The 19996-nt window shown below is 47.3% G+C and overlaps 1 protein-coding gene across 10 annotated transcripts in view; it reads right to left on the bottom strand.

The window, feature by feature from the left end:
• The window catches only part of PCM1 (pericentriolar material 1), a 528103-nt gene that overhangs the window by 70679 nt on the left and 437428 nt on the right, over positions 1-19996 (bottom strand). For all 10 annotated transcript variants that reach the window (XM_063920820.1, XM_063920822.1, XM_063920821.1 and 7 more), the window contains one exon: positions 4284-4429. In XM_063920820.1, coding sequence (XP_063776890.1) covers positions 4284-4429 — 146 coding nt within the window. The remainder of the gene's footprint in view (positions 1-4283; positions 4430-19996) is intronic.

Raw genomic sequence — 19996 nt, forward strand, 5'->3', positions numbered from 1 at the left:
AAATGTAGAAATTAGCCAGCTGCAGGCCAGGTCACACTCTCAATCTTTGAAGGTCATCACCCTTGATGACAGAGGACCGGACCGGGAAGCGCAGGCGAAACCAAAACGTATGTACCATTGACTGTAGCCATTTTCTTATTGTATTGTTGTTATTGTAACCCCGTGCTAGTAAAGAACCGTTGATGGCTCAGATCCCAACATAGTCTTTGAAATACAAATTGGTGTTGTGTCTCTCTTTCCCTGCTAGTGTTATATAAGTGTAATCTAGTCACACGTGCAGCTGCAAAGTGCTTACGGCGTGTCTTTGTGTGTACGCACCACGTGTACTTTGTACGACCATCACAGCATTTGTACGCAAAGTGCGTACACGGTACGGGGCTTTGTACGCAAACTGGGTAAAAAGTAGGTAGGCTAAGGATTGATTACAGCGGTCGCAGCGGCTCCATTTAAAGTGTATTGAATGTCTTTTTAAAAAGTGTTGCTTTTAGTCCTGCAAGTAAACATTTACAACAGCCTTTGCCATGAAGCTCAAAATTGAGCTCAGGTACTGTACATCCTGTTTCCACTGATTATCCTTGAGATATTCCTACAGCTTAATTGGTGTCCACTTGTGGTGAATTCAGTTGATTGGACATGATTTGGAAAGGCACACACCTGTCTATATAAGGTCCCATACTTGACAGTTCATGTCTGAGCACAAACCAAGCATGAAGTCAAAGGAATTGTCTGTAGACCTCCGAGACAGGATTGTTGAGGCACAAATCGTTGGAAGAGTACAGAAAAATACCCAATGAGCACAGTGGCCTCCATCATCCATAAATGGAAGAAGTTCGGAACAATGACTCTTCCTAGAGCTGGCCCGCCGTCTAAAACTGAGCGATCGGGGGAGAAGGGCTCAGGGAGGTGACCAAGAATCCGATGGCCCCTCTATTAGAGCTACAGCATTCCCTGTGGAGAGAGGAGAACCTTCCAGAAGGACAACCATCTCTGCAGCAATCCACTAATCAGGCCTGTAAGGCAGAGTGGCCAGACGGAAGCTACTACTTAGTAAAAAGCACATGGCAGCCTGCCTGGAGCTTTCCAAAATTCACCTGAAGGACTCTCAGAACATGAGAAACAAAATTATCTGGTCTGATGAGACAAAGTTTGAACTCTTTGGCGTGAATGCCGGGCATCATGTTTGGAGGAAACCAGGCACCACTCATCACGAGGCCAATACCATCCCTACAGTGAAGCATGGTGGTGGCAGCATCATGCTGTGAGGAAGTTTTTCAGCAGCAGGAAATGGGAGACTAGTCAGGATAGAGGGAAAGATGAATGCAGCAATGTACAGAGACATCCTGAATGAAAACCTGCTCCAGAGCGCTCTTGACCTCCGACTGAGGTGACTTCATCTTTCAGCAGGACAACGACCCTAAGCACACAGCCAAGATATCAAAGGAGTGGCTTCAGGACAACTCTCTGAATGTCCTTGAGTGGCCCAGCTAGAGCCCAGACTTCAATCCGATTGAACATCTCTGGAGAGATCTGAAAATGGCTGTGCACCGACGCTTACCATCCAACCTGATGGAGCTTGAGAGGTGCTGCAAAGAGGAATGGGCGAAATTGCCCAAAGATAGGTGTGCCAAGCTTGTGGCATCATATTCAAAATGACTTGAGGCTGTAATTGCTGCTAAAGGTGCATCAACAAAGTATTGAGCAAAGGCTGTGAATACTTATCTACATGTGATTTCTTGGGTTTTTATTTTTAATAAATTTGCAAAAATCTCAAAAAACCTTTTTTCAACTTGTCAATATGGGGTATTGTGTGTCAAATTTTGAGGGGAAAAATGAATTTATTCCAGTTTGGAATAAGGCTGTAACATAAAATGTGGATAAAGTGAAGCGCTGTGAATATTTTCCAGATGCACTGTAAGTCTGCAACACCTCCACAGATAGAGGGGGAAAGGGGGGAGAGGGAAAGATATAAACCAGCAGGAGAAAGAGAGATGGATGAAATCTTCAACTATAAACTTGGAACCTAAATTAGCACTTTTTGAAGGTACGCAAAACAAGCATGTTTAGAAGAAAAAGTATTGTATCTGTAAAAAAGTTACAATGGTAGTTATATGGACAGAGGAGCGGGTGGCTGCAAAACAACCTTGCACAGTCAAGGAGTCATCAACTGACCTGGTAGAGTGTGATTTCACATGTTCAGATACCAGTTTACCTGCACCAATGTAAACCTGCTGATTAAAGTAATCCACCAGGCAACAGCCTATTTAGATGCAGGCCAGCCTCTCTTGTGGACATCACAGAACAAATTATCATCTGTTGTGTGAAGCAAATTATAAGTAATCTGAATAGGGAACCAGTAAATCTCTCAATAAACAGTGCACCGAACATGACATTGGTATGTTTGTACAACACTGTGATCTGCAGCAAACAGTTCGAAACACTTCTAGTTTGCTCAGAAACACAGGAAATTGGCCACTAAATGATTGGAAACAGGTCATGTGGTTTGATGAATCACGTTTTCAATTACACAATGCAGATGGTAGAGTAAGAATATTGAGATGACAGCACAAAACCATGGATCCTTCTAGCATCGTCACAACTCTTTAGGTTGGTGGAGGCAAACGATGTAATGTGAGGCATACTGTTCACAGAGAGGCCACCTGTATTAGTTTCTGATTCAGATAACATGTAAATTGATGCATTGTTGCTTGTCTGGAGGACGGAACTAGTCTGCCCACTCTCCGTTCTGCTTAAGCATCCAGTAGTCATTAACAACCACAGGCCCTGCGCTCAGACCCAGGGCAGAAAAGCCTGCTGGTCCTCTCTGTGTACACTTTAACAACTGCTGCCTTCAAACAATTCATCATCGTAGCCATTTTGCTAATGCTCTTGAGTGCCAATAATTATTTCAAACTCAGTCACATCACGCCTTTTACAGTATACATTATTTCATGAATGTTACACTTCATTACTTTCTGCATATCTTTAACTTTCCGTTCTTATACATATTTAGACATTCAGTATTATCCACGGAAAAGCGACTTTGCATAAAATCACCTGGTGGTCAGAAAAATTTGGCCACCCAGTGTATATGGTCTTTAAGAGACTTCATATTTCATATCCGTGCCATCCTTAAATAATGCAGCATTGGTAATCGGAACAGTTGTAGTCTTTGACAAGAGAATAGTGTCTGAAGTCGGCGTGAAGCCTAGAATTACTCATCAGGTTTGACGTAAGTGTGGGTACACTGTAGGTGATGTACTCTATGAGCGACGTCACCAAGGGTGTTCCCTTCCCTGCCGGGCTGGTTGGCGGCAGTGCGTACTCAGAGCGACAGGCAAACGATATCACTCAGTGACTTCACGCCGCAGCCGGGCATTCAGTTTTTGCACAACAGTCCAAATTGAGCTGCATGCATGGCCGACAGCGATGAGCGTTAACGACCCACTGGGCCGCTTATCGTCCAGCAGCGGCGGCATACACACTTAGCGATAAAGTAAACGATGTCACTCAGGAAGGAACAAAATGAACGACGTTGTTTAGGTGTGTGTGTACCCACCTCTTACAAAGTAAATCTTGAAGCGGAGATGAAGGAAAACAAATAGACTGTTTCTCCTTCCTCTTGAACAAAGACAAGGCTGGAACAATAGGATCCTCATTAACCTTCATGCAAATCCCCACATTTTAACTTCCCAGCAGCTACACTTCGAGGAGAGGAGCAGCAGTTGTGGGTCTTCATTTTAAACAGCTTAAGCAGGAATATAAAATAATAGCATATATGACAGCCACTGTCAAAGCTGATGAAAAAGAAATTGCTTAATGAAAAGTAAATGAAACCGAATTATATTTTATGGAGCTATAGACCAAACGGATTCCTGGCAGGCTAAGAGACATATGAGGAGTAGAGGGAGATTCAGACTCAAGTCAGATGTCTGAAAGAGACCAAATTCTTGCCCAAGTCCCAATAGTTCCATGATTACCCAATAATATACTTTTTTTTTTTACAAATAATGAGAATATTGAAATATGAACAATGCCGTTCTACTTAAACTTAACAAAACTGTGCTACAAACTCTGTAGAAACTGTCCTATGAAGGACCAAAAGGTGTTCCTGGAATATATTATAGGAAAACTGCAACATTAAACATTTTTGACATACCCCTTACAGACCTTAATTTATCTGTATTTTGCCAAATGCTGCAATACTGGTAACCAATATATTGTAACAGATTTGCAAGAAACCTCTATAGTTCTGTACAGAGAAAAAAATAAAACTGGACACGTACCTGAGAACATTGCTCTGTTGCCAAGTAAGCTGAGTGTAGCATTGATTCAGTTGGTGCATTATAAGGTGGACTTGTGGCGTTCCAACATTACTGGGCATCACACTATACGGGTTTGTGACCATGCTTTGTAGGAGGTAGGAGAGAGACTAAAACAAAAATGCAAACATTATCATTTACAAGGATTAACAATCATTAGTCCTCATTTCTTCAATTGTCAAAATTCAGTAAAAGAGAAGAATTTTATGTACTCACCATGAAATCAATTTGGGGTAAACTGCGTACTGCAATTTTAGAGGGCAGGCTGAGTAGTAGACCCTAAATAGTTAAATCATTACAGCTAGACAAAAAAACAACACACTCCCCCCCCCTCCCCCACCTGCTGCATCAACTCAGTTATTCAACAAAGCCAATGCAGAATGCAACAGCACAACAAACAACAAACCAGGGTGGAAACGCAGTGTCTCCCAGATGGACTCAGAGGAATTGATTTTACTGTGAGTACAAAAACAAATATCATCTTTCATCCTATCTGGGGAACCCTGCAGAGACTTTGCAAAGACAGACTCAAGAGAGGTGTCGTCGTCACACACTGGCCAAGCAGTGCACAAAAGCGGACGCCCAATCGTTTGTGGCGTCCTTTGCCACAAAGCATGGAACCTGGAAAAGTTGGAGAAAGACTGTAAGGAGGACTAAGGATCCGTCTAGCACAACTACTCAACTGAGGTACCATGTAGCAATGTCCAGGAAGCACCCATGGCCTGAGAAGAATGCTCCCAGAGAGGATCAGGCACCAGCTTGCATAAAGAAAACACAGTGTACTTGATAGCAGAAGAGGTCCAGCAAGCAATAAAAATAAGAATTTACTCACCGGTAATTCTATTTCTCGTAGTCCGTAGTGGATGCTGGGAACTCCGTAAGGACCATGGGGAATAGCGGGCTCCGAAGGAGGCTGGGCACTCTAGAAAGATTTATGACTACCTGGTGTGCACTGGCTCCTCCCACTATGACCCTCCTCCAAGCCTCAGTTAGGACACTGTGCCCGGACGAGCAGATATAATAAGGAAGGATTTAGAATCCCGGGTAAGACTCTTACCAGCCACACCAATCACACCGTACAACTCGTGATACTATATCCAGTTTGACAGTATGAAAACAACTGAGCCTCCCAACAGATGGCTCAACAATAACCCTTTAGTTAACAATAACTATTTACAAGTATTGCAGACAATCCGCACTTGGGATGGGCGCCCAGCATCCACTACGGACTACGAGAAATAGAATTACCGGTGAGTAAATTCTTATTTTCTCTAACGTCCTAGTGGATGCTGGGAACTCCGTAAGGACCATGGGGATTATACCAAAGCTCCCAAACGGGCGGGAGAGTGCGGATGACTCTGTAGCACCGAATGAGAGAACTCCAGGTCCTCCTCAGCCAGGGTATCAAATTTGTAGAATTTTGCAAACGTGTTTGCCCCTGACCAAGTAGCTGCTCGGCAAAGTTGTAAAGCCGAGACCCCTCGGGCAGCCGCCCAAGAAGAGCCCACCTTCCTTGTGGAATGGGCATTTACAGATTTTGGCTGTGGTATGCCTGCCACAGAATGTGCAAGCTGAATTGTACTACAAATCCAGTGAGCAATAGACTGCTTAGAAGCAGGAGCACCCAGCTTGTTGGGTGCATACAGGATAAACAGCGAGTCAGAGTTTCTGACTCCAGCCATCCTGGAAACATATATTTTCAGGGCCCTGACAACGTCTAGCAACTTGGAGTCCTCCAATTCACTAGTAGCCGCCGGCACCACAATAGGCTGGTTCAGGTGAAACGCTGACACCACCTTAGGAAGAAATTGGGGACGAGTCCTCAATTCTGCCCTATCCATATGGAAAATCAGATAAGGGCTTTTACATGATAAAGCCGCCAATTCTGACACTCGCCTGGCTGAAGCCAAGGCCAATAACATGACCACTTTCCACGTGAGATATTTTAGATCCACGGTTTTTAGTGGCTCAAACCAATGTGATTTTAAGAAAACTCAACACCACGTTGAGATCCCAAGGTGCCACAGGGGGCACAAACGGGGGCTGAATATGCAGCACTCCTTTCACAATGTCTGAACTTCAGGTACTGAAGCTAATTCTTTTTGAAAGAAAATCGACAGAGCCGAGATCTGTACTTTAATGGAGCCTAGACTTAGGCCCATATTCACTCCTGCTTGCAGGAAATGTAGAAATCGACCTAGTGGAAATTCCTCTGTTGGAGCCTTTATGGCCTCGCACCATGCAACATATTTCCGCCACATGCGGTGATAATGCTTTGCCGTAACATCTTTCCTTGCTTTAATAAGCGCAGGAATGACTTCTTCCGGAATACCCTTTTCCTTCAGGATACGGCGCTCAATCGCCATGCCGTCAAACGCAGCCGCGGTAAGTCTTGGAACAGACAGGGCCCCTGCTGAAGCAGGTCCTGTCTGAGCGGCAGAGGCCATGGGTCCTCTGATATAATTTCCTGAAGTTCCGGGTACCAAGCCCTTCTTGGCCAATCCGGAACCACGAGTATCGTTCTTACTCCTCGCCATCTTATTATTCTCAGTACCTTTGGTATGAGAGGCAGAGTAGGGAACACATAAACCGACTGGTACACCCACGGTGTCACTAGAGCGTCCACAGCTATCGCCTGAGGGTCCCTTGACCTGGCGCAATATCTCTTTAGCTTTTTGTTGAGGCGGGACGCCATCATGTCCACCTGTGGCCTTTCCCAACGGTTTACCAACAGCAGGAAGACTTCTGGATGAAGTCCCCACTCTCCCGGGTGTAGGTCGTGTCTGCTGAGGAAGTCTGCTTCACAGGTGTCCACTCCCGGAATGAACACTGCTGACAGTGCTAGTACGTGATTTTCCGCCCATCGGAGAATCCTTGTGGCTTCTGCCATTGCCATCCTGCTTCTTGTGCCGCCCTGTCGGGTCACATGGGCGACTGCCGTGATGTTGTCTGACTGTATCAGTACCGGCTGGTTTTGAAGCAGGGGTCTTGCCTGACCTAGGGCATTGTAAATGGCCCTCAGTTCCAGAATTTATATGCAGGGAAGTCTCCTGACTTGACCATAGGCCCTGGAAGTTTCTTCCCTGTGTGACTGCTCCCCAGCCTTGAAGGCTGGCATCCGTGGTCACCAGGACCCAGTCCTGTATGCCGAAACTGCGGCCCTCTAGAAGATGAGCACCCTGCATCCACCACAGTAGAGACACCCTGGTCCTTGGAGACAGGGTTATCATTTGATGCATTTTAAGATGCGATCCCGACCACTTATCTAAGAGGTCTCACTGGAAGGTCCTCGCATGGAACCTGCCGAATGGAATTGCTTCGTATGAAGCCACCATTTTTCCCAGGACTCGTGTGCAACGATGCACCGATACCCTTTTTGGTTTTAGGAGGTCTCTGACTAGAGAGGACAGCTCCTTGGCTTTCTCCTGCGGGAGAAACACTTTTTTCTGTTCTGTGTCCAAAATCATCCCCAGGAACAGTAAGCGAGTGGAAGGAACCAGCTATGACTTTGGAATGTTCAGAATCCAGCCATGCTGTTGTAGCACCTCCTGCGATAGTGCTACTCCGACCAGTAACTGCTCCCTGGACCTTGCCTTTATAAGGAGATCGTCCAAGTATGGGATAAATAAAAACTCCCTTTTTTTTTTTTTGAAGGAGTATCATCATTTCTGCCATTACCTTGGTAAACACCCTCGGTGCTGTGGACAGTCCAAACGGTAGTGTCTGGAATTGGTAATGGCAATCCTGTACCACAATCTGAGGTACTCCTGGTGAGGAAGATAAATAGGGACATGCAGGTAAGCATCCTTGATGTCCAGGGATACCATGTAATCCCTCTCGTCCAGGCTTGCAAAAACCGCCCTGAGCGATTCCATCTTGAACTTTGTTATGCAAGTGTTCAAGGATTTCCATTTTAAAATGGGTCTCACCGAACCGGCTGGTTTCGGTACCACAAACAGTGTGGAATAGTAACCCCGTCCTTGTTGTAGTAGGGGCACCTTGACTATCACCTGCTGGGAATACAGCTTGTGAATTGCCTCTAGCACAGCCTCCCTGCCTGAGGGAGTTGTCGGCAAGGCAGATTTGAGTAAACGGCGGGGGGGAGACGCCTCGACTTCCAGCTCGTACCCCTGAGATACTACTTGAAGGATCCAGGGATCCACCTGTGAGCGAGCCCACTGATCGCTGAAATTTTTGAGGCGGCCCCCCACCGTACCTGGCTACGCCTGTGGAGCCCCCGCGTCATGCGGTGGACTCAGAGGAAGCAGGGGAAGAATTTTGATTCTGGGAACTGGCTGCTGGTGCAGCTTTTTCCCTCTTCCCTCGTTTGACCCGCCTGCTTTTTTGAAGCCGAAAGGACTGTACCTGATAATACAGTGCGTTTCTTAGGCTGTGAGGAAACCTGAGGTAAAATATTTTCATCCCAGCTGTTGCTGTGGATACGAGGTCCCAGAGACCATCCCCAACCAATTCCTCACCCTTATAAGGCTCTATGTGCCTTTTAAAGTCAGCATCACATGTCCAGTGTCGGGTCTCCAATACCCTCCTGACAGAATGGACATTGCAATAATTCAGGATGCCAGCCGGCAAAATATTCCTCTGTGCATCCCTCATATATAAGACGACGTCTTATGTTCGCAAAATAGTATCCCTGTTTGAAAGGGGTACAGACCACGCTGCAGCAGTCTGCAGGTCTCAGTCTAGTACCCGAGTGTGTAATTACAGACTTCAGGATAGCCTCCTGCTATTTATCAGCAGGTACCTTCAAAGTGGCCGTATCCTAAGACGGCAGTGCCACCTTGACAAACGTGTGAGCGCCTTATCCACCCTAAGGGATATCTCCCAGCGTAACTTATCCTCTGGCGGGAAAGGGTACGCCATCAGTAACTTGTTAGAAATTACCAGTTTCTTATCGGGGAAACCCACGCTTTTTCACACTTCATTCACTCATTTGATGGGGGAACAAAACACTGTCTGCTTTTTCTCCCCACACATAAAACCCTTTGTTTTTAGTGGTACTTGGGTTAATGTCAGAAATGTGTAACACATTTTATATTGCCGGGATCATGTAACGGATGTTCCTAGTGGATTGTGTATATGTCTCAACCTCGTCGACACTGGAGTCAGACTCCGTGTCGACATCTGTGTCTGCCATCTGAGGGAGCGTTGATGGCCTTTGAGACGTCTGGGCAGGCGCGGGCTGAGAAGCCGGCTGTCCCATAGCTGTTACGTCATCCAGCCTTTTATGTAAGGAGTTGACACTGTCGGTTAATACCTTCCACCTATCCATCCACTCTGGTGTCGGCCCACAGGGGCGACATCTCATTTATCGGCATCTGCTCCGCCTCCACATAAGTCTCCTCATCAAACATGTCGACACAGCCGTACCGACACACCGCACACACACAAGGAATGCTCCAATGAGGACAGGACCCACAAAAGCCCTTTGGGGGGACAGAGTGAGAGTATGCCAGCACACACCAGAGCGCTATATAATGCAGAGACTAACTGAGTTATGTCCCCTATAGCTGCTTTTATATAATTTATACTGCGCCTAAATTTAGTGCCCCCCCTCTCTGTTTTAACCCTGTTCTGCTTAGTGTAGACTGCAGGGGAGAGCCAGGGAGCTTCCCTCCAACGGAGCTGTGAGGGAAAAATGGCGCCAGTGTGCTGAGGAGATAGGCTCCGCCCCTTTTTCGCGGACTTTTCTCCCGCATTTTTATGGAATCTGGCAGGGGTTAATATACATCCATATAGCCCTGGGGGTTATATGTGATGTATTTTTGCCAGCCAAGGTGTTTATATTGCTGCTCAGGGCACCCCCCCCCAGCGCCCTGCACCCTCAGTGACCGGAGTGTGTGGTGTGCATGAGGAGCAATGGCGCACAGCTGCAGTGCTGTGCGCTACCTTGGTGAAGACTGATGTCTTCTGCCGCCGTTTTTCCGGACCTCTTCTTGCTTCTGGCTCTGTAAGGGGGACGGCGGCGCGGCTCCGGGACCGAACACCAAGGACTGGGCCTGCGGTCGATCCCTCTGGAGCTAATGGTGTCCAGTAGCCTAAGAAGCCCAATCCGGCTGCAAGCAGGCGAGTTCGCTTCTTCTCCCCTTAGTCCCTCGCTGCAGTGAGCCTGTTGCCAGCAGGTCTCACTGAAAATAAAAAACCTAAATCTATACTTTCTTTCTAAGGGCTCAGGAGAGCCCCTAGTGTGCATCCAACCTCGGCCGGGCACAAGATCTAACTGAGGCTTGGAGGAGGGTCACAGTGGGAGGAGCCAGTGCACACCAGGTAGTCCTAAATCTTTCTAGAGTGCCCAGCCTCCTTCGGAGTCCGCTATTCCCCATGGGCCTTACGGAGTACCCAGCATCCACTAGGACGTTAGAGAAATAACAATAACGAGAATTACTTCCTGGTGGAACAGACATCTTTTTCAATAATGTCCAGTAAGCCACAGACTACTTGGAGGCAGGCATGCACCGCTGTAGAGGATCAGAAAGTACCAGGAGACCATTCAATCTTCGTACAAACGTGACTTCAGCCCAGATACCATCCAAGTAGGGGAGAGGACTGGAAGATGTCACAGTGCAGAGCAACAACCGAGCAAAGTAAAAAATCAGGAATGAGATCTAGCATATGGAGCTGTACAAAGGCCAACAGAATGCCAGCTTCCAAGTACAGCACCACAAGCCAACCAGGGAACCAGCTGAAGGGCCTCCACAGCCAACTGAGTTCCCAAGTTCTAACTTGTAGAACAGAAGGAAGCCGTACATGTGGTACACTCTTCAGAAATGGCGTAGCATCCGGAGGCAAGATGTTTCTGAAACAATACTGATGAGGCAAAAATGCATAACGACAGCTAAATACCCAGAGTCAACCCTACCCACAATAAGCTGAACTCGGGAAGGGATAAAAATGCACACAGCCCAGCACAGCTACCAAGTCTAAGAGCTAACAAAAAGCTCCAAGTAAAAACAGACTGTGAAAGCAGAGAGGACCTGAAATTAAAAGAAAACCTCAAACATCAGGAGCCTGGAAATTTGAAGCAAACCCACGAAGGAGACAATGACATGACCAAGAAGGATGAGCAAACACAAGAAGACTTCAATGTGCAACTTAGGAGCCCTGTTAGGAGAGAAGCCACAGGAAAGAAATTTAGTCACTCATAATCCTAAGCGGTTCCAGCAGAAACTAGAAAAAGTCAGGAATATGGACATCAGCAATTGTAGGATAGTCAGTTAGCATTGTAAGTGGAACCTGCACCCTGGAGCGCAACCACTCAAAAGGCAGATGCGCCACAAGGCAGGCCTGCATGTCCCAGGTGTGCATCAAAGTATGTGTCATCCCTACAAAATAGAACAGAATGGAACGGATTACCTCGCACAGACAACTGCAGCTGACAATACTCGCCCGCAGTACAGACAGACTGTAACTTCAATCTCAAAATGATGGAAACCCTTCTGCAGGAGGACACAAGACCAATCGAGGGAGAAGAAAGAGCAGTGAAAGAATGATCCCAGATGATTAGAAAAATAACACAAGCACTGCATCCTAAGGAATAAAGGACATGGGCAAAAGGTTTGCCAGGGACAAAGGTCATGCCCAAAAGACCAGATACATTTCAGTAAAGGGGTACAGTGCAATGGGCATGAACCCTGAACTCACCAGTCAAAATAAAGACCAACCACTACCGGTCCCGAACAGAAACGCACCCCCACCCTAACCCTGTGCAGGATGGTCCCCATCAGAGCTGTTCCATCCACTCAGCACTATTCGCAGCAGACAGTGGCTTGTGCTGTAATTACTTTAGAAACTGTACCTTCCTTATAGCCATGGAAGGCATGAATTTCGTACCTGGAAGAGGATCAGCGACTTAAAGCATCCTCCTTCCAACTGAGCAGAGTATGATTAGACTAAGCTGTTGATTATGACCGGCCCACAAGGCGGCGTTCTGTAGTAATACCTTTCCCTACCCCCAGGCAAGTATGGTGGGGCGGCCACTATAGAAACAGCACCAAAATGAAAATAAGAATTTACTTACCGATAATTCTATTTCTCGTAGTCCGTAGTGGATGCTGGGGACTCCGTAAGGACCATGGGGAATAGCGGCTCCGCAGGAGACTGGGCACATCTAAAGAAAGCTTTAGGATCACCTGGTGTGCACTGGCTCCTCCCCCCATGACCCTCCTCCAAGCCTCAGTTAGGATACTGTGCCCGGACGAGCGTACACAATAAGGAAGGATTTTGAATCCCGGGTAAGACTCATACCAGCCACACCAATCACACTGTACAACTTGTGATCTGAACCCAGTTAACAGCATGATAATAGAGGAGCCTCTAGAAAAGATGGCTCACTACAACAATAACCCGAATTTTTTTGGTAACAATAATTATGTACCAGTATTGCAGACAATCCGCACTTGGGATGGGCGCCCAGCATCCACTACGGACTACGAGAAATAGAATTATCGGTAAGTAAATTCTTATTTTCTCTGACGTCCTAGTGGATGCTGGGGACTCCGTAAGGACCATGGGGATTATACCAAAGCTCCCAAACGGGCGGGAGAGTGCGGATGACTCTGCAGCACCGAATGAGAGAACTCCAGGTCCTCTTTAGCCATGGTATCAAATTTGTAGAATTTTACAAACGTATTTGCTCCTGACCAAGTAACTGCTCGGCAAGTTGTAAAGCCGAGACCCCTCGGGCAGCTGCCCAAGATGAGCCCACCTTCCTTGTGGAGTGGGCATTTTAAGATTTTTGGCTGTGGCAGGCCTGCCACAGAATGTGCAAGCTGAATTGTACTACAAATCCAACGAGTAATCGTCTGCTTAGAAGCAGGAGCACCCAGTTTGTTGGGTGCATACAGGATAAACAGCGAGTCAGATTTTCTGACTCCAGCCGTCCTGGAAACATGTATTTTCAGGGTCCTGACCACGTCAAGCAACTTGGAATCCTCCAAGTCCTTAGTAGCCGCAGGCACCACAATAGGTTGGTTCATGTGAAATGCAGAAACCACCTTAGGTAGAAAATTTGAGGACGAGTCCTCAATTCTAACCTTTCAGAATGAAATATTAAGTAAGGGCTTTTATATGATAAAGCCGCCAATTCTGACACACGCCTGGCTGAAACCAGGGCTAACTCGTCACTTCCATGTGAGATATTTTAAGTATACAGTGGTGAGTGGTTCAAACCAATGTGACTTTAGGAAACTCAACACAACATTGAGATCCCCAAGGTGCCACTGGAGGCACAAAAGGAGACTGTATATGCAGCACCCCTTTTACAAATGTCTGAACTTCAGGCACTGAAGCCAGTTCTTTTTGGAAGAAAATCGACAGGGCCGAAATTTGAACCTTAATGGACCCTAATTTTAGGCCCATAGACAGTCCTGTTTGCAGGAAATGGAGGAAACGACCCAGTTGAAATTCCTCTGTAGGGGCCTTCTTGGCCTCACCCCACGCAACATATTTTCGCCAAATGCGGTGATAATGTTTTGCGGTTACGTCTTTCCTGGCCTTGACCAGGGTAGGGATCTTCAGGATCCGGCATTCAACCGCCATGCCGTCAAACGCAGCCGCGGTAAGTCTTGGAACAGACAAGGCCCTTGCTGGAGCAGGTCCTTTCTTAGAGGTAGAGGCCACGGTTCGTCCGTGAGCATCTCTTGAAGTTCCGGATACCAAGTCCTTCTTGGCCAATCCGGAACCACGAGTATAGTTCTTACTCCTCTCCTTCTTATGATTCTCAGTACTTTTGGTATGAGGGGCAGAGGAGGGAACACATACACTGACTGGTACACCCACGGTGTTACCAGAGCGTCCACCGTTTGCCTGAGGGTCCCTTGACCTGGCGCAATATCTGTCTAGTTTTTTGTTTAGACGGGACGCCATTATGTCCACCTTTTGTTTTTCCCAACGGTTTACAATCAGGTGGAAGACTTCTGGGTGAAGTCCCCACTCTCCCGGGTGAAGGTCGTGTCTGCTGAGGAAGTCTGCTTCCCAGTTGTCCACTCCCGGAATGAACACTGCTGACAGTGCTATCACATGATTTTCCGCCCAGCTAAAATCCTTGCAGCTTCTGCCATTGCCCTCCTGCTTCTCGTGCCGCCCTGTCTGTTTACGTGGGCGACTGACGTGATGTTGTCCGATTGGATCAATACCGCCTGACCCTGAAGCAGGGGTTTCGCTTGACTTAGGGCATTGTAAATGGCCCTTAGTTCCAGAATGTTTATATGAAGAGATGTCTCCAGGCTTGACCATAAGCCCTGGAAATTCCTTCCCTGTGTGACTGCTCCCCAGCCTCGCAGGCTGGCATCCGTGGCCACCAGGACCCAGTCCCGAATGCCGAATCTGCGGCCCTCTAGAAGATGAGCACTCTGCAACCACCACAGGAGGGATACCCTTGTCCCTGGTGACAGGGTTATCCGCTGAAGCATCTGAAGATGCGACCCGGACCATTTGTCCAGAAGGTTCCACTGTGCGTGGAATCTGCCGAATGGGATTGCTTCGTAGGAAGCCACCATTTTTACCCAGAACCCTTGTGCAATGATGCACTGAGACTTGGTTCGGTTTTAGGAAGTCCCTGACTAGCTCGGATAACTCCCTGGCTTTCTCCTCCGGGAGAAGCACCTTCTTTCTGGACTATGTCCAGAATCATCCCTAGGAACAGAAGACAAGTCGTCGGAATCAGCTGCGATTTTGGAATATTGAAAATCCAATCGTGCTGCCGCAACACTACCTGATATAGTGCTACACCGATCTCCAACTGTTCCCTGGATCTTACCCTTATCAGGGAATCGTCCAAGTAAAGGATAACTAAAATTCCCTTCCTTCGAAGGAATATCATCATTTCGGTCATTACTTCAGTAAAGACCCGGGGTGCCGTGGACCATCCCTACGGCAGCGTCCGAACTGATACAGTTCTGTACCATAACCTGAAATACCCTTGGTGAGAAGGGTAAATTTTGACATGAAGGTAAGCATCCTTGATGTCCCGAGACATCATGTAGTCCCCTTCTTCCAGGTTTGCAATCACTGCTCTGAGTGACTCAATTTTGAATTTGAACCTCTGTATGCAAGTGTTCAAAGATTTTAGATTTTAAAATCGGTCTCACCGAGCCGTCTGGCTTCGGTACCACAATAGTGTGGAATAATACCCCGTTCCCTGTTGCAGGAGGGGTACCTTGATTATCACCTGCTGGGAATACAGCTTGTGAATGGCTTCCAAAACTGCCTCCCTGTCAGCGGGAGACGTCGGTAAAACAGACTTTTGGAAACGGCGAGGGGAATACGTCTCGAATTCCAATTTGTACCCCTGAAATATTATCTGAAGGATCCAGGGGTCTACTTGCGAGTGAGCCCACTGCGCACTGAAATTCATTGAGAACGGGACCCCACCGTGCCTGAACTTGTAAAGCCCTAGCGTCATACTGAGGGCTTGGCAGAGGCGGAAAAGGGTTTCTGTTCCTTGGAACTGGCTGATCTCTGCAGCCATTTTCCTCTCCCACTGTCACGAGCAGAAAAGAGGAACCCTTTTGTCCGCTTGCCAACCAGGACTGCGCCTGATAATACGGCGTCTTATTTTGAGAGGCGACCTGGGGTACATCCCCTCTTTTAAGGCAATACTTCCAAATGCCGTTTGGAATCCGCATCACCTGACCACTTTACTGGAATAATTGGACAACGCACTTATACTTGATGCCAGTCGGCAAATATTCCGCTGTGCATCATGCATATATAGAAATGCATCTTTTAATTGCTCTATAGGCAATAATATACTGTCCTTATCTAGGATATCATATTTCCAGTCAGGGAATCCGACCACGCCAACCCAGCACTGCACATCCAGGCTGAGGCGATTGCTGGTCGCAGTATAACACCAGTATGTGTGTAAATACATTTTAGGATACGCTCCTGCTTTCTATCAGCAGGATCCTTAAGGGCGGCCATCTCAGGAGAGGGTAGAGCCCTTGTTTTACAAGCGTGTGAGCGCTTTATCCACCCTAGGGGGTGTTTCCCAACGCACCCTAACCTCTGGCGGGAAAAGGTATACTGCCAATAACTTTTTAGAAATTGTCAATTGTTATCGGGGGGAAACCCACGCATCATCACACACCTCATTTTATTTCTCAGATTCAGGAAAACTACAGGAAGTTTTTCCTCACCAAACATAATACCCCTTTTTTTTTGGTGGTATTCATATTATCAGAAAAGTGTAAACTTTTTCCATTGCCTCAATCATGCAATGTGTGGCCCTATTGGAAATCACGGTTGTCTCTTCACCGTCGACACAGGAGTCAGTACCCTTGTCGGCGTCTGTATCTGAGGTAACGGGCGCTTTAGGGCCCCTGTATGAGACGTCTGGACATGCACAAGCTGAGTAGCCGGCTGTCTCATGTCAACCACTGTCTTTTATACAAAGCTGACACTGTCACGCAATTTCAACAGTACATCCACTCAGGTGTCGACCCCCTAGGGGGTGACAACACTATTTCAGACACTCTACTCCGTCTCCTCATCATTTTTCTCCTCATACATGTCGACACCAACGTACCGACACACAGCACACACACAGGGAATGCTCTGATAGAGGACAGGACCCCACTAGCCCTTTGGGGAGACAGAGGGAGAGTTTGCCAGCACACACCAGAGCGCTATATATATATATATACAGGGATAACCTTATATAAGTGTTTTTCCCTTTATAGCTGCTGTATTGTTATATACTGCGCCTAATTTGTGCCCCCCTCTCTTTTTTAACCCCTTTCTGTAGTGTAGTGACTGCAGGGGAGAGCCAGGGAGCTTCCCTCCAACTGAGCTGTGAGGGAAAATGGCGCCAGTGTGCTGAGGAGATAGGCTCCGCCCCTTTCTCGGCGTCCTTATCATCCTTTTTCTGTATGTTTTGGCAGGGGTTAAATGCATCCATATAGCCCAGGAGTTATATGTGATGCATTTATTTTAGCCATATAAGGTTTTTTATCGATTTATTGCGTCTCAGGGCGCTGCCCCCCCCAGCGCCCTGCACCCTCAGTGACCGGAGTGTGAAGTGTGCTGAGAGCAATGGCGCACAGCTGCGGTGCTGTGCGCTACCTTATCTGAAGACAGGATCGTCTTCTGCCGCCGATTTTTCCGGACCTCTTCGCTCTTCTGGCTCTGTAAGGGGGACGGCGGCGCGGCTCCGGTGACCCATCCAGGCTGAACCTGTGATCGTCCCTCTGGAGCTAATGTCCAGTAGCCTAAGAAGCCCAATCCACTCTGCACGCAGGTGAGTTCGCTTCTTCTCCCCTTAGTCCCTCGATGCAGTGAGCCTGTTGCCAGCAGGTCTCACTGAAAATATAAACCTAAACTAAAACTTTCACAAAGAGCTCAGGAGAGCCCCTAGTGTGCACCCTTCTCGTCGGGCACAGAAATCTAACTGAGGCTTGGAGGAGGGTCATGGGGGGAGGAGCCAGTGCACACCAGGTGATCCTAAAGCTTTCTTTAGATGTGCCCAGTCTCCTGCGGAGCCGCTATTCCCCATGGTCCTTACGGAGTCCCCAGCATCCACTAGGACGTCAGAGAAAACTAAGTTAACTGCGAGTCAGCCGAAAGTCTTGCTTTTTGGAATGCCCCCAGTGAGGAAAGGAGCCAGAGTAGCAGGCTCTGGTCTTGTTAACAAATGTTAAATGACCCATAATGCAATACTAATGCAATGTGTGTGTGTCATCAAAGAGAACAGTCACCATAAAAGTGGACCAAGGGACAGCATAAGGCTGCGTTCCCAGTAATGCTCTAATGTAGAAATGAAACCCGAGTAGCAAGATTCAGTCTGTAGAAACAAGAAAGTTGCTGCTGGGCCACCCAGCACTACCGCAGCAGGCTGTGGCAGCTGTGTAACACCAGGCCTCCTGAGAGAGCGATTAGGACCCCAGAACACCAGCAGGTGCGTGATGACACTCTTCCAGGCCGGGTTGAGATAAGGAAGACATAGGGCAGTGTTGCCAACACTGTCCTAACAGCCACTCCCCCACAGCCTGATCTCATAAGTAGTTCAGATTAAAAAAAAAAGTTTGATAAAAAATAAAAAGCCAATTCTTCATGCCTTACCTGCAGGCATAAAATAAAGAGTTGCTGCTGCAAGTGGGTGGGCTTAGCAGTTTTAACTATTTAGTGCCTAATCCTCAGCTTCCCCTCTAAACCCACAGTATGCAGTGTCCCCTCAGATAGGCTGAAAGCGAAACAAAATGGCACATGTTACTATCCAGGGGAAGAGAGAGAGAGGGAGGGATGAGTTGAGACAGATCAGAGCAATTTGACTGTTAAATAAGTATCTACGTCATTACAGGATTTACCCAAGTAATAGTTATTTGCTCAGCAGAGCATGATATTGAGATCCACAGGAATATAAATATACCAGTATATAACAGAAAATAAACAGAATGCAATAGATTGGACAACACGGCTGGTATAGTGGGTAGCATTACTACCGCATTGCACTAAGGTCATGATCTCAACTCCCGCTCATGGCCAATTGGTGTGCAGTTTGTATGTTCTAGTATTAGAGTGGGTTTCCACCGGGGACTCGTTTCTTCCAAGGTTGCTTCCAAAAAATTAACCCTTGTGTGTATGGGTGTTCATCAGAATATAGATTGTAAGCGAATGACAAAAAAATGTTCTCTGCAAAGTAGAGTAATGTGTGCGCAAATAAGATTTTAAACCTACCGGTAAATCATTTTCTCCTAGTCCGTAGAGGATGCTGGGGACTCCGTAAGGACCATGGGGTATAGACGGGCTCCGCAGGAGACATGGGCACTATGAAGAACTTTAGAATGGGTGTGCACTGGCTCCTCCCTCTATGCCCCTCCCCCAGACCTCAGAGAAACTGTGCCCAGAAGAGACGGACAGTACGAGGAAAGGATTTTGTTAATCTAAGGGCAAGATTCATAACAGCCCACACCATCCAAACCGTATAACATAGAATATACGAACCAGTTAACAGTATGAAACAAAACAGCATCAGCCCGAGACTGATCAAAACTGTAACATAACCCTTATGTAAGCAATAACTATATACAAGTCTTGCAGAATTTAGTCCGCACTGGGACGGGTGCCCAGCATCCACTACGGACTAGGAGAAAAAGATTTACCGGTAGGTTTAAAAGCTTATTTTCTCTTACGTCCTAGAGGATGCTGGGGACTCAGTAAGGACCATGGGGATTATACCAAAGCTCCAGACCGGGCGGGAGAGTGCAGATGACTCTGCAGCACCGATTGAGCAAACATGAGGTCCTCCTCAGCCAAGGTATCAAACTTGTAGAATTTAGCAAAAGTGTTTGAACCCGACCAAGTCGCCGCTCGGCAAAGCTGTAAGGCCGAGACGCCTCAGGCAGCCGCCCAAGAAGAGCCCACCTTCCTAGTGGAATGGGCCTTTACCGAATTTGGTAACGGCAATCCAGCCGTAGAATGAGCCTGCTGAATCGTGTTACAGATCCAGCGAGCAATAGTCTGCTTAGAAGCAGGAGCGCCAACCTTGTTGGCTGCATACAGGACAAACAGTGCCTCTGTTTTCCTAACCCGAGCCGTCCTGGTTACATATATTTTTACGGCCCTGACTACATCAAGGGACTTGGAATCCTCCAAGTCCTTCGTAGCCACAGGTACCACAATAGGTTGGTTCATATGAAACGATGAAACCACCTTAGGCAAAA

The sequence above is a fragment of the Pseudophryne corroboree genome, chromosome 1, assembly GCF_028390025.1.
Source record: "Pseudophryne corroboree isolate aPseCor3 chromosome 1, aPseCor3.hap2, whole genome shotgun sequence".
NCBI classification, from domain to species: Eukaryota; Metazoa; Chordata; class Amphibia; order Anura; family Myobatrachidae; genus Pseudophryne; species Pseudophryne corroboree.